At 36.4% G+C, this 14,225-nt stretch overlaps 3 protein-coding genes across 6 annotated transcripts; 2 read left to right on the top strand and 1 right to left on the bottom strand.

Moving 5' to 3' along the window:
• The first annotated feature begins 560 nt into the window (after positions 1–560).
• Positions 561–4,592, top strand: LOC18102810 (ABC transporter F family member 4). Of its 4 annotated transcripts, none has more exons than XM_024611040.2 (3): positions 561–775; positions 1,242–3,474; positions 4,090–4,592. In XM_024611040.2, the coding sequence occupies exon 2, from the start codon at positions 1,259–1,261 to the stop codon at positions 3,440–3,442; it is 2,184 nt and encodes a 727-aa protein (XP_024466808.1). In that variant the 5' UTR covers positions 561–775; positions 1,242–1,258; the 3' UTR covers positions 3,443–3,474; positions 4,090–4,592. The 4 variants fall into 4 exon arrangements, with proteins under 4 accessions (XP_024466808.1, XP_024466810.1, XP_024466809.1 ...); XM_024611042.2 differs by having other exon boundaries at positions 4,155–4,592; XM_024611041.2 differs by having other exon boundaries at positions 4,166–4,592.
• A 135-nt stretch (positions 4,593–4,727) lies between these two features.
• Positions 4,728–9,565, bottom strand: LOC7455513 (phytochrome-associated serine/threonine-protein phosphatase). Its single transcript, XM_002315328.4, has 10 exons — positions 9,264–9,565; positions 8,762–8,908; positions 8,549–8,616; positions 8,090–8,147; positions 6,631–6,741; positions 6,430–6,480; positions 6,108–6,251; positions 5,922–6,017; positions 5,767–5,838; positions 4,728–5,153 (listed from the first exon to the last, which is right to left on the bottom strand). Exons 1-10 carry the CDS (start codon positions 9,342–9,344, stop codon positions 5,070–5,072), a joined length of 912 nt encoding a protein of 303 aa, XP_002315364.1. The 5' UTR covers positions 9,345–9,565; the 3' UTR covers positions 4,728–5,069.
• Positions 9,566–11,125: 1,560 nt separating this feature from the next.
• LOC7468477 (mitochondrial intermembrane space import and assembly protein 40 homolog) lies at positions 11,126–13,135 on the top strand. The gene is made up of 4 exons (XM_002316393.4): positions 11,126–11,355; positions 12,211–12,242; positions 12,321–12,446; positions 12,724–13,135. Exons 1-4 carry the CDS (start codon positions 11,259–11,261, stop codon positions 12,904–12,906), a joined length of 438 nt encoding a protein of 145 aa, XP_002316429.1. The 5' UTR covers positions 11,126–11,258; the 3' UTR covers positions 12,907–13,135.
• Positions 13,136–14,225: the final 1,090 nt, after the last annotated feature.

The following is a 14,225-nucleotide window of genomic DNA, read 5'->3' on the forward strand; positions in this document are numbered from 1 at the left end:
CGTGAGAAGAAGAGTACAGCTTCGAATTAATTGAAAAAAAATATTCATCTTCTGCTTTTATCCATATATAATTGTCTTCTGATTTCATCTCCAAATTCTCATCCTCCAGTTCAACAAATCCTCCACACAAACTTAATTTGTTGTCGTGGTAAAACAAAACTAGCTTGAAGACATAAAGCAACATTTGTTTTAGTTTCACCACTCAGCTTTAACATATATATATATATATATATATTTGTTTTGAGGATTTCTTTGATGAATGTAAGTTTTCTTTTCTTTTTTATTATTATTATTGATGTGTTATTTAATATATTGATTTATCACAGGCTTGAACTGGTTTTTTTGAAGTAAAAAAGAAAGAAAAAACAGTTTTAGAAATAAGACGATTTAAGAAAGGGCCAGGCTGAAACCAATAACAAGAAAATTATTTGGGCCGGTCCTCGTAGACCCATAAAAAGGAAAGGCCTAGCCCAAGGAAAGCGTTTGAAAGACAGACAGGCCGACAAAATCAATTGGGAGCGACCGGCTTCTTATTTAAGGTTGTTTATTTGTGGCTTTGGAATTTGGATTTGGGTTTGGGCGTGTCTTAAATCCAAAACTCCCGTCTCTCTCTCTCTTTTCGGCTCTATACTGCATTTATATCTCCTGGAAGCAGAAAACCTCCATTCTCTGTCCCTCTTTACTTCCAGAGAAAGACAAGGGGAGAAGAAGCTATCTATAGCTATTCTGAGACTTCTTTCTTCATCAATTAATTAGATTCTCTGTTATCAATCAGGTATGCACAATTCTACTCGAAAACAAATCCCCCCCCCCCCCACTAGATCTATTCGAGTTGTAGTTGCCGATTATTCTATCTTTGCTTGTCTTGTTTCACGAGATTTACTCGCTTCAAGTCTTTGCCTTTAACTGTTTTCTCTTAAGTTGATTTATCACTAGAATAGATCTATTTTGTCAGTATTATCAACAAATCTGATTTTTGTTTATGTTTAGTGAATTAATATGTTGTAGTAATAATAATAATAATAATAATAATCTGATTTTTTTTTATTTGTTCTGTTATAATATTAATCCTATTAGGACGGTTACCCCTTTATCATGCTTCTGTTGTGTAGTGTTAGTATGATACAAGTAATTAAAAAATTGAGAATTAATTATTGTTATTGTTATGCCCTTAAGTGCATTTGTCTTCTTTGAACAAGCTGTCTATCTATACCATTACTAAAACATTTATTTCATAACAGACTAACAAACTGCTGCAATGGGAAAGAAGCAAAAGGAGGATGCTAGTGGCGCACCCTCAAAGGCTAAGGCTGGCAATAAAGATGCAAAGAAGGAAAAACTATCAGTCACTGCTATGTTGGCTAGCATGGACCAGAAACATGACAAACCTAAGAAAGGTTCTTCGTCAACCGTAACGTCTAGCAAGCCCAAGCCAAAGTCAGCTCCTTCTTACACCGATGGAATTGATCTTCCTCCGTCTGATGATGAAGAGCCGAATGGCTTGGAAGAAGAGCAACAGCAGAATGATCCAAACAAGAGACCCAGTCAGCGGAGGTCTGAATTGAAGCCCCTTGATGTAGCCATATCGGATAAAGAATTAAAAAAACGTGAAAAGAAGGAAGTTCTTGCTGCCCATGCCATTGAGCATGCGAGGCAGGAGGCCCTTAAAGATGACCATGATGCTTTCACGGTCGTCATTGGAAGCCGGGCTTCTGTCCTTGATGGGGAAGATGAAGGTGATGCAAATGTCAAAGATATAACAATAGAGAATTTTTCTGTCTCAGCTCGGGGGAAAGAACTGCTTAAAAATGCATCTGTGAAGATAGCACATGGACGGAGATATGGTTTGGTTGGGCCCAATGGAATGGGCAAGTCTACACTATTGAAGCTCCTTGCTTGGAGAAAGATTCCCGTGCCAAAGAATATTGATGTGCTTTTGGTTGAACAGGAGGTCATTGGTGATGATAAAACAGCTTTACAAGCAGTTGTTTCAGCTAATGAAGAACTTGTCAAACTCCGAGAAGAAGTTGCCTCCCTGCAGAAATCTGACGGCCCTGCTGAGGGTGAAAACAATGGTGATGATTATGATGAAGATGATGCTGGAGAGAGGCTTGCTGAATTGTATGAAAAATTGCAGTTGATGGGATCAGATGCTGCTGAATCACAGGCATCAAAGATTCTTGCTGGGTTGGGTTTCACCAAGGATATGCAGGGCCGTCCAACTAGGTCTTTTAGTGGTGGCTGGAGGATGAGAATTTCACTGGCAAGGGCACTTTTTGTGCAGCCTACTCTTTTATTGCTTGATGAGCCTACCAACCATCTTGACTTGAGGGCTGTTCTCTGGTTGGAGGAGTATCTGTGCCGGTGGAAGAAAACTTTGGTTGTTGTCTCACATGACCGAGATTTCCTCAACACAGTTTGCAATGACATCATTCATCTACATGATCAGAAACTTGACTCCTATCGTGGAAATTTTGATGACTTTGAAGTTGGGTATGAGCAGAGGCGGAAGGAGACAAACAAGAAGTTTGAGATTTATGACAAGCAGATGAAAGCTGCCAAGAGGAGTGGGAATCGGGTTCAGCAGGAAAAGGTCAAGGATCGAGCAAAGTTTGCTGCAGCCAAGGAAGCAGGAAAGAATAAGGGCAAGGCTAAGGTTGATGAGGATCAAGCCCCACCCGAAGCTCCAAGGAAGTGGAGAGATTACAGCGTTGAGTTCCACTTTCCTGAACCTACTGAGCTTACACCACCACTCTTGCAGCTCATTGAAGTGAGCTTTAGTTATCCAAATCGGGAGGATTTCAAGTTGTCAAATGTTGATGTGGGCATTGACATGGGGACCCGTGTTGCTATTGTTGGACCCAATGGAGCTGGCAAATCCACTCTCCTAAATCTTCTTGCAGGTGATTTGGTACCAACCGAAGGTGAAGTGAGGCGGAGTCAGAAGTTGAGGATTGGAAGGTACTCGCAGCACTTTGTGGATCTTCTTACAATGGATGAAACACCTGTACAATACCTTCTTCGTCTCCATCCAGACCAAGAGGGGCTTAGCAAACAGGAGGCTGTTCGGGGGAAGCTTGGCAAATTTGGACTTCCCAGTCATAATCATCTTACCCCTATTGCAAAATTATCAGGTGGGCAGAAAGCCCGAGTTGTCTTCACATCAATATCAATGTCAAAGCCCCATATTCTACTTTTGGACGAACCCACAAACCACTTGGATATGCAAAGTATTGATGCCTTGGCTGATGCGCTTGATGAATTCACTGGTGGGGTAGTCCTGGTCAGTCACGACTCTAGATTGATATCACGTGTCTGTGAGGATGAAGAGAAGAGTGAAATTTGGGTGGTGGAAGATGGAACTGTGACTGCTTTTCCGGGGACATTTGAAGAGTACAAAGAGGAGCTACAAAAAGAAATTAAGGCTGAGGTTGATGATTAAGGTTGCAGTTACAATACTTATTCTTTGCATCGGTAAGTTAATTGAGATTTTGCTGGCAGTTGCTGCATTTGTATTGGCTAGTACTATAAATGCATCTTTCATCATTTTAGTTTGATTGCTTGTGTGGCAGAGATGCAGGGAATAAAAGTGCTATCCCTACCTACATTTTTTGGAATGCGAATGAAACTAATTTGTTTTAGCGTTTTTCTCGTTTGTTTTAGCGATTTTCTCATCAGTGTCTGCTTTTTATCTACACGCCATTACAATAAGCTTTCATTGGTCAACGCTGCCCGTGCATGATGTTTTGCACAGGGGAATGATGAGCTGAACTGGTATTTTGATTTCAATTTTCTTTGAACCATTATTTCTCTCTGGTTGTTCCTGGCTTCTTTATTGCCTCACTCTCGCATCTTTCCTTTAAATCCCTCCTTTATGGTGATCGATAAAAACTTGAAATGATTCCAGTTTGCAGTTTAGGGTTTAATTTGAAGCTTGTTGCCTCTTCTTTTGTGATGAAAACTTGCTGGTGACTTGCTTTCTTGACTTTTTACCACTGGATATTGAGATACGCAGTCCACATTTCTATGTTGACATGTTTTGCTGATTAAGTTCCTTACTTCACAACATATTTCATATATCTAATCCAGCTCGCAAGACATTCAAACTCATCCATTTTGGAGTTTTGCAATATTCCCATTTAAATCTCCTCAAGGTCCTAATCAGGGTGAAGGAGCTAGCTCAGGAATGATACTGTCTTCAACATGAACTGCATGGGAATGTAGAAACTTGATCTGCATCCCATAATCGAGCATCATCGCTTATGGAAAGCGTTGAACAACAGCTTGCCCACAGAATTAACTTGGCAAATAGAAGAATTCAGCATGCAGGATGTAGTTCATGCGGAGATCACAAGTAAAAACATAGACCACCATCCAGCGATCGCTCGAGAGTATGCAGCTTCTGGTTTTCTAGTCTTCTAGGCATGAAATTGAAAATGAACTCTCTCAGCGTTTCCTAGAACGGTTCCTGCAGCTTGGTAGCAATTTTCCATTTCCCATGCTCACAGGTGTTGTAATAATTGCTCCCGGCCGAGCTCAGATGGCCAAGCTTGATGATACAATAACAAAGGTTAATCACCTGCACATCATAATCGCTTTTTCCCCCCTTCACAATTCATAAATTTCCATGGAAATCTCAATTTAGTAAATTTTGAAAAAAATCGCCTCTTCATCTCGAATCCAGTTAGCGCGTAGAAATCCAAAATAGTTGAAAGGAGCTTTGGGAATTAAAATAAACAGTTACTAAAAATTAATGTAGTAAAAAGGCAGACAGATACACAATGGGATTCCACGGGCATCAACAATGAACATCTTGGAATAAAGACACGCTATCTAACAAATAACCCAAGTATAAATTAGAAAACTCTAATACACAGGCAACAGATCCCAAATGAAGCCTTGAGTGAATGGGATGGAAGAGCTCCACCCCAAGCACAATGAATGGTCCATCTGCAAGCATGCACGCAATGACGTATTCTCCACTCCTCCACGTTAAATGTCTTTCGCAATAAGCAGCAACAGTGCTTCGGCAACTTTACTTGTAGTGCAGCAGATGTTTCCCTCCGATTTTACAAGAAATATGGAACGCCTGTCCTGGGTCCTCTCATATGGTTGTTCTCCTCCGTTTCTGTAAAAAACTTCACTTCCCTCTCCTATGAAATGACACAAAAAATGAACACGGATGAACAACATGAATTTCACAAACAGAAAACTAAGGGTACAGATGGGGATGATTAAGGAATTTTCCCATTGAAAAACGTACAAGGACATATCCAGTAGTTTCAGATTCATAATAATGTAAGCTGAAAAACAAGGGTTCTGAAACGGTACTGGGTTTGAAAACATGAAGTTGCAGCAGTGCAGAACAGCAACTTCATAACTGAGCAATGACCTTTCTAAGCATGTGCATAAATCACCACATTTAATTAAAAAGGTACAAAGAACACAATTAAATATCATTTATCATTGAATAGAAAGGAAGTAAAAGCACTTAAGCTCTTTTATTCTCACTTGTCTATACAATCATAGTGTTTCCCATAAAGATATTATTAGTTTCAAGGGCACTAACTAATACGCCATAATACTCAGGATAGGCACAATTCTATAAACTCTGCAATAAAATTGTGGTGTTTTTAGTATATAATCAAACTATGAAAGATAAACAAGGACAAACAATACGACAAAATTACAACAGCATGTATTATTAGCATGCGTTCCTTGATCCCACATAAGAACATAGGCAGTATACAAGTCTCCGATACTCACCATATTCTCATTGAAGCTCAGTATAGAAGCTACATTTCCACAGCGGTAACAGTAATTTGGTGCAGACCAGACCTGCAAATTTTACAGACCAGGAAAATTACCAAACTGCTTGGATAAGTCTGACAACATGAATATAAGAGGTTCAGAGTCTTTACAGTGACTAAGCCTTTATCTTGAAACATGTACTTGAGACCTTCTTGTACAAGTTGGTGTGCTCGACAAACCAAATCAAGATTGTTAATGTAGTTGAACTATGAAAAAAAGAAAACTAACTGTCAGATCAATATGACATTTGTTTCCAGTGAATGGGACATGTTCCTATTAGAGGTCAGGTTCATTACCTCAGAAGTGACCCTGGACCCAAAAAGCCAACCTGCTCCTCGGGGACTAACTGCCCATGTCTCAATATCTTCAGGATCACTCCACATGAGATCACAGAATGGTCCTTCATGTGGAATTTCACAATTCCGTTCAATTACTCTTATCTGCCATATTATAGGGAAAATGCAAGATTTTGTATCAGAACTACCCATGAGAACAAAGCAGCAGGAACCTTTATAGACCAACATGTCGTGTGACCAATGGAGACTCTCTCTCTCCATATTGTGTATTGCTGAAATGCACAATTCTTCAGCTAAACAAATACAGGGAAAAGAAAAACACCTGATCGATAGTTCGGATGTCAGGAGAAAGACCACCATGGACGCAAAGCACCTAGAGGATAAAAAACAACATCAAGTGTAACAGGTATTGAAGCAGATGCAAATACAGAGCCATCTACATAAATGAACAGAGATTTAGAGAGGAAAAGGCTACAGTATTCAAAGAGCAAGAAATGGGCTGCAGTAGGGGGGTTGCACTTACAGTGCCATCTATAATCGCTGAGAGTGTCAGATAATCAAAAACATCGGTACAATACCGCCAGGCATTGGCATTTCCATACTTCCTCTGGCACTCATCATAGAAACCGTATACCTGGCAGAAAAAGAAAGTTATACCTTACAACATAGATTTATAATCCAAAGGGAAATTTTCAAGAAAGCAGGATATCCATCTTGAAAAAATGAGATCATTTGGATTGAAACCCTAGAATTTACACATTTATTTTCATTGTAGCAGTTCTAAAACTTAAGATCGGGGCTGGATCAGGGGAGATCTGATTTTTACACACACACACACACACACACACACACACACACGACTGTAAAATGATTTTATTATTTTAATGATGTCATCCAGAACTAGCTGAACTGGAGTTTTCCCAAACTTGTTATCAGATTTGACCATACTTGAGGACATGGCTTAAAAACCAAGCAAACTTGAAACCACGACTGGGGAAATAACCTACAACATTTCAGACTCATGTTCTCACAGTTCCTGTATCTGTTAAGTATTAAAAACCTCACCAAGAAATGATCCAGCTATTAGACCAGCACACAAGAATGAATATATACATGAGAACCTTGAACCTAAGTTTGGATGAATTACTTACCAAAACATTAGCATCTACGAGCAAAATGTGAGCAACCAAAATATGCATGAATTACAGTTTTCCTCATAATTTAACCAAAATAAACCAACCTAAGCGGGTTGCCTTGAAACTAAAGTCATCTTAGCAGCCTAACAAACATATTTGGAACCTGAACAACATCCTAAATTTCCAGATTAGCTCTTGCTTGAGAAAAGTACATCTAATTGCTTCAATATATCACCAGCCCAAGAACATTATTTAACAAAATTTTTATCACCATCACTTAATATAGGAAAAATCTAGATTCATCTTTAACAAACAACTTACAAAAACCATATCATAGTTCTGCACCTGAAAAGTTTTAAATGCTTCCATTAACTAAAAGGAATTCCAAATCAACCATGCTCTACAATGTCCAACAGCAGCATGGCGATCCCTCTATCCCAAATTGACAGTCCACTTTCCCGTCTTGGGCAATCCATTATCATACTTGACTAGTTTAAAGGGGGCACTAACAGAATTAAATGAACCCTAAGGCCTAAATTACCATCTTGTTACCATAGACTAGTTTGAATGGAAGTGTAGTTCTGGAAGAATGTACTTTCCTTCTCCCCCAATAACATTTGGTTATTCCAGTATTAAATTACACTTATAGGGACAATTCTTAGCCATTGAGCATCCATCAAGCCAAAAGAGCACAGCCATTCATAACTTAACTCTCCTAGGGGAAACCAGCAGCTTTGACAGAGAATAGTGGAGAGAACATATCACTCTTGCACATGTTATAAATCATCAAGGTGATTATGTTAAGCTACGCAATAAATAATGATTATGGTCCAGCTTAAACCATACCTGAGTTAGTTGCCTGCTTTCATGATTTCCACGCAAAAGTGTAATATTAGCTGGGTATCTACAAACACAACCAAAAGATATAGAAAACAGCAAAATTAACTAGACTCGTCAAAAACATAAGCAAGAAATCTAAGATGCATGCATTATAAAACTTAGCATGTGAATGTTATACCAGCTGGACATAGCCTGACCAGCTTCTGATCTTCAGAATTTGAGCTGCTGAAGTGACCAGGTAACAACTTATACAGGATTTCAAGTTGCCAGGTTAACAAAAACCAAGATGACAAATTCCCATATAGCCTCTGAAGGTCTTGTGAGAATTTGGTCCAATCTAATGGAAGCAATACTTTTTCTTGCAAAGCTAGGTAAAGTAGTTGGCGGGGGAAGATACAGGTAGAATCACATAATGGTATATCAACATAGCAAGAACAATGAATGAAGGCATGAAAAGAACTGTACCTTGCTTTGAGAAGCAAAAGAATAGTGAACACTTCAAGACTATTATAACCTCGATCAACAAAATCGCCCTACAAAAGCATCAGGAATGTTGAAGTGGACTCAGATTAAACATAACAAAAAAACAGGTAAAAGAAGCAATGATATGGGGCAAGAGCTTTGGAAAAAAGGAAAAAGGGCAAGATTTATCGTGTAGTAAGTATATAAGTTGATTACCATAAAAATGTAATTAGTCTCAGGTACATGACCCCCGGTCTGAAAAAGTTTCATAAGATCATGAAACTGGCCATGAATATCACCGCAGACAGTGACAGGGCTGTTAACAGGCTGCACATTGGACTCCTCGATGAGGATCTCTTTTACCTGAGTATAAAAAAAAGAAATAGTAATATTAAATTTCCAACTATTGTTATATCCAGTAAAAGGAAACTGAATTCGATTAAATAACCATAAAAAAGCAAAGAGTAGTATCAATAGCAGGAAGGGGTTGGCATTGAAAATAAATGAAATAGAAAATGGAGGTGCTGACAGCATTAGAAGACAAAACAGGAGTAGTTGGGTTGGAACAAAGCGAATCAATCAAGAAAGGTATAAACCCTAATTCAATTCCATTAGATACTAAAAGCATCGATGTATAAGCATATTAGGAAGAAAGAAAGAACCAGGGAAAGATATATTATTATAGAGAGTAACAGGCGGAGGAGTATGAAGAAATTACGTATTCGCAGAGAAGCTGAAGATCGTCTTCCAACAGGTGCTGTCCTTCTTTCACCTTCGCTATCCATTTATCCAAATCCATCTCTTCTGGTGATCACGATGATGCTGATTTTACCCTTCTCCTCTCTCTCTCTCTCCTTCTAATAATTCAATCAATCCACCAATAATAAACCCTAAACCAGAAGAAGAAGAGAGCCAGCCCAGCAGCAGCAAATGCAAAAAGAAAAAAAAAAAACTATCCTAAAAGGGGGTGGTCTTTGAATACAAATAGCATAGATCTGCTTCGTCTGCTACAGATACAGTTTTGATTTGGTTTGCGCGATATTTTTTATATTCCTTTTCTTTTCTTTTTTAATTTTATTTATTTATTTTTGACAAAATACAAGTAATAGTTGTACGGTATAATATACGTATGCCGTAAAAGTACATGGCGGACGCTTTTTCTTAATTAATTCAATTTCTTTTCATTGCCGGAAATATTTCTTTTGTTTTCTTAAAAAAACAAAAAAATGAATACAGCTCTTTCTACCAGCAAAAATCTCATCATGAACTTGCAAATAAGTTGATCTTTCTCTAGACTTAAGGTATTGTATGATTATTATTTAAGACATAAGAGATAAATATAATAAGAATATAAATATATTTGATTGAAAAAAATATAAATATAAATATAAAATAAATTTATTTTTAAGATATTTTCAACGCTGTATAAAATATTTGTACTTGGTGAGAGTCTTTGTTCTTTCTCCCAGCCTGCACAAAACAAAACTAATTTTAGATTTTAAGATTGGTCTCTTAAAAACTTTACACACACACACACACCTACTACACTTAAACAACTATGTAACCTCAGCTATTTTAAGAAAAAGTTATTCATAATTTTTTTTTAAGAAAAATTATATTCTACAATTTTTTAGCTTTTTATTAATTTACCTTTTAATATTTTTTTTATTTTTTAATTGATTTTATAATTTTATTTTTTTTACTTTATATGAGACTATTGTCATCTCAAATAATTATCTCAGTATTTTATTGATATTAAATTTAAAAAATACCTAATTCAATTGAATTCTTTTTAACTTTTTATTTTTTAATTTCATCATTTGATATTTTTGTTGATTTTGAATCTATACTCATAGTTATTTTAGTTTGTTTTTTATAAAGTTATCACAATTTCAAATAAAATATTTCAATATTTGGTTAGTATTCATTTTGAGGGTGTCTAATTTTGTTATTATATTATCAAGTAAAAAAATTGTTAAATTTAATGAAGTCCATGATCTCAATTACGAGTTTGACGGGTTAAGTTTTAAAACCTCAAGTTAACCAAATATGATTTGGTTTGTAGGTTTAGCGTGTTAGGCTACGAAACTCGAGTCGATTCAATATATCGTTGTCTTGATATTAAAATAAAAAATACATCAACTTATTTTTTTTTTAAATCATACCATGTTTTTTACTAATCATTTAGGTTTTTTGGAACTCACCAAGTTGTTTGGATCATGTATGAGTCATGTAGGAAAATTTCCATATAAGTTAATTTTAAATTCGAGTTAGATAAAAATATGAATAAAAAAATTTTAAAATTAAATAAAATTTAATGGTAGTTTTTTCAAAAAAAATTTCATCCAAGTATATACGTGCGATAGACAAAACAAAACTTTGCATTAATTAAATATCAAAATCACTCCTTTAAAATAAATAAATCAGGCCGGTTGGGCCAGGCTATGAAGAAGAAGAAAATGAGCTGGGACATAAAATAAAATAAAATTCGACTAGCAGCTAGGCCCAATCTAAAACGAGTACGAAGGGCCCAATTAATATTAACATGTCTGTCCATCTGGCGGCTCTTTTTTCCTCGTCTCCAATTTTCCATGAAGCTGCTGCTGCTGCTGGCGTCTTCTTCATCATTATAATTTATAATTATAATAATATCGGTTATTCATTCATAATTTATAGCAAGAAAATAAAAGAAAAGGGCAAAGGAAAATTAAAGATGGGTCAAGCTCAAAGCGAGGTGGCACCAAGCGATACAGCAGATCAAATGGAACCCCATTTTTCTTCATCTCCTTCGATGGAATCTCTTCTTGCTGGTATGCTACCTGCCTACCTACCTATTCCTTTCTCTCTCTTTCTCTAAACCTTACGCCATATTTATTTGTTTTATTATGTGAAATTGGTCTTTACCCATACGGTGTTCGTGGAAATGCTCACTACGTATTATTTGATCGAATTCAACCTTGCTTACAACTGGAATCTTTGTTATACTATTCCCCTCTTCCATTGTAGCAAACTGATTTCTGACCATGGATTATCATTATAATAATGGTTAGTGATTGAATACTAGTTTGATGTTGAAATAGATATCTAGCAGCGTAGAAAATTCTCAAGTTCGCTAGTGCCCTGCTTCTGAATCCCAAATCTATTATCAGAATCTTTTATTCTCTTCTAATATAAACTATCAAAGGAGGGTGCGGCCTATTTTATCTACAACAGCTACCGCATTCATCAGTCATTATGTAGGTGTCTGTCAGCTACTTTGATTGCCCCAGATTTCTTTGTATCTAAGCAGGAGCAGTGGACCAATGATGCCAAAAAAGAAGTGATCAGTAGAAAGCCTGCAATATTGGGGTTCCTTTTCTATGATTTTGTACCACCCTTTTACACCGCTTAGCTGCCCTTAATTTCCCAAGTTAAGTTGAGATCATGTCTGTGTCTAGTTCCCATATAAACATAAAGTAATATTCAGCTCCAATTTCATTTTATCTATGCACTGGACTAAAATTTAAAGGTTAAGACGTGAGAGATCCCAATTAGTTATATTAGAACATTGAACTCATTTTTGTGTTCGTTCGTTCTTCTTCTTCTTAATAAAGTTTCGTCTTTCATCCGAGAAAATAAATATTTGAAATTGATGCAACACAATTTGCTGGTTCTTGCTTTTACAGAAGCTGTAGCATATGGAAATGATGAGAATGAGGTTAGTCCGCGCCAGATATACATGGAATTCGATTCGTCATTTAATTCTAGCTAACTGAGTTCAACTTGGATTTTTCAGTCTCTTGAAGCTAAGGCTCAGAAAGCATTAGAATGCCCATGTATAGCTGATTTACGCAACGGCCCATGTGGAGTTCAGTTTTCAGAATCATTCTTGTGTTTTCTCAAAAGTACTTCAGAGGAAAAGGTAATTTTAATGAACTGCCACTGATTGCAACCTTTTAAGCAAGGTATATCTATTGTATGTGAACTTTTTTTTATCTATTCAGGTATGGGATTTTATTTATTTCCACTTTCTTTCCTTTTCCCTTTTGTTCATCGTATTCAATTTCATATGCCATTGCAAGTAAGTGCATGTTAATATTCTATCCCTGGGACATTGCCGGTGACATGGAAATGAATTTGTAGACGTTCTATAAAGTGTCAGAAACTTTTGAGGATGTTTTTTTTTTCCTTCTGCACAGGGCTCGGATTGTGTGCATCCATTTGTGGCTTTGCAGAATTGCATCAAAGCTAACCCCAACGCTTTTTCTAAGGACATTTTAGAAGAAGCTGAAGAGAAGAAAGAGGAGGAGCCAGCACAGGAATACAAAATTATTCCTCCCATATGGTCTAGAGAATCTCAGAGTCCGAAGTCCAAGCTTTAGGAGACTGAAAACTCACTTTTTCCGACTCCTGAGTTCTTACTCGCAGGAGTTACTATTTTATCAAATAAAAAAATCGATCATTGAAATTCCATTTTTGATGACTATGAATGTACTAATGGAACTATACATTGTTGGCTGCTCATCATGAAATCCATCGATGCTCAACCTCACACGACACGAGCAAGATGCTCTTACTGTTCCTTGAATGAATGCCTTAATTGTCATGTAATCACGTTAACCTCTTTTCTCTATGGTTTAGAAAATGGCATTTGCTGAAATATCACTTTAATTTGTTGTGCAAATTAACACATACACACTCTTCATCAATATACATTACACATGAACCTTCATCCTGTATTTAGGATTGAGAGAAAATTACTTTCCATTTCTTACTCGTATATCTTGTTAGCCAATTACATGGATGATTATAAGGTAAATGGAAACAGAGGTTACAGATCTAAATTAAGAGAGAGTCAAGCCCATAAGTCTGTGATGTCAGTCCTGGGTACTGGGGGTGGCCTTTCAAAACCATCAAATCGCACATGTTAAGTTACCTGTTTACACATTTATGGTATTTACATAATTAATTGATATTGAAGATTGAACATGAACTTATTCATCAAATTAATATATGTTATCTAAATTATATCTTAGTATGAGCAGCTTGGTGCAAAATACACTATATGAACTTTACGTGGAAATATACAAAAACAACAAACGCTATCCGGATTAAGATTTTTTCATGTTTATATATATATATATATATATATATCATGTTCATTAAATCTAAATCATCAAATTTAAATTGGAATAAAATGAATAACTATATGATAAAAATAATAATATTTTCTCATTATTGTTTTATTTTTTCCCCATATAATTCAGATTATTAAACTCAAAATCAATGGTTAGATTTGAATCATGTTCCTAAAAGAACATGAAAAGATCCAAATCCAACGATATCCCAGGTCGGAAGCTCCTTTAAAGAAAGTTTGATGTCTCAGCATGTGCTGGCTCCCAAGTTAACAATTGCATTCCGGCGAGGTTTGAGGTGGTACCGTTGTCATCAGGGTGATGCTTCGGGGTACTAGATTTTTCACCCCTCTAGCAATATACTTGTTTAGCTTTATTTCTGGCAAGCCAGCATTCCATCTTTTGAGTTCAATTCCATCGTCAAGTATTCATTCATTAATTCTTTCATCAAGTGTTTTGTAATCTTCTTCTGTAAATGATAATTCTGTTTGGGAAACGAGAGATTTTGCCTTATTATACTTTCTTTGTCAAAGTGGAAGCTGCTATCATCAGAATCAGCAAAAAGA

This window comes from Populus trichocarpa, chromosome 10 (assembly GCF_000002775.5).
Source record: "Populus trichocarpa isolate Nisqually-1 chromosome 10, P.trichocarpa_v4.1, whole genome shotgun sequence".
Lineage (NCBI taxonomy): Eukaryota > Viridiplantae > Streptophyta > Magnoliopsida > Malpighiales > Salicaceae > Populus > Populus trichocarpa.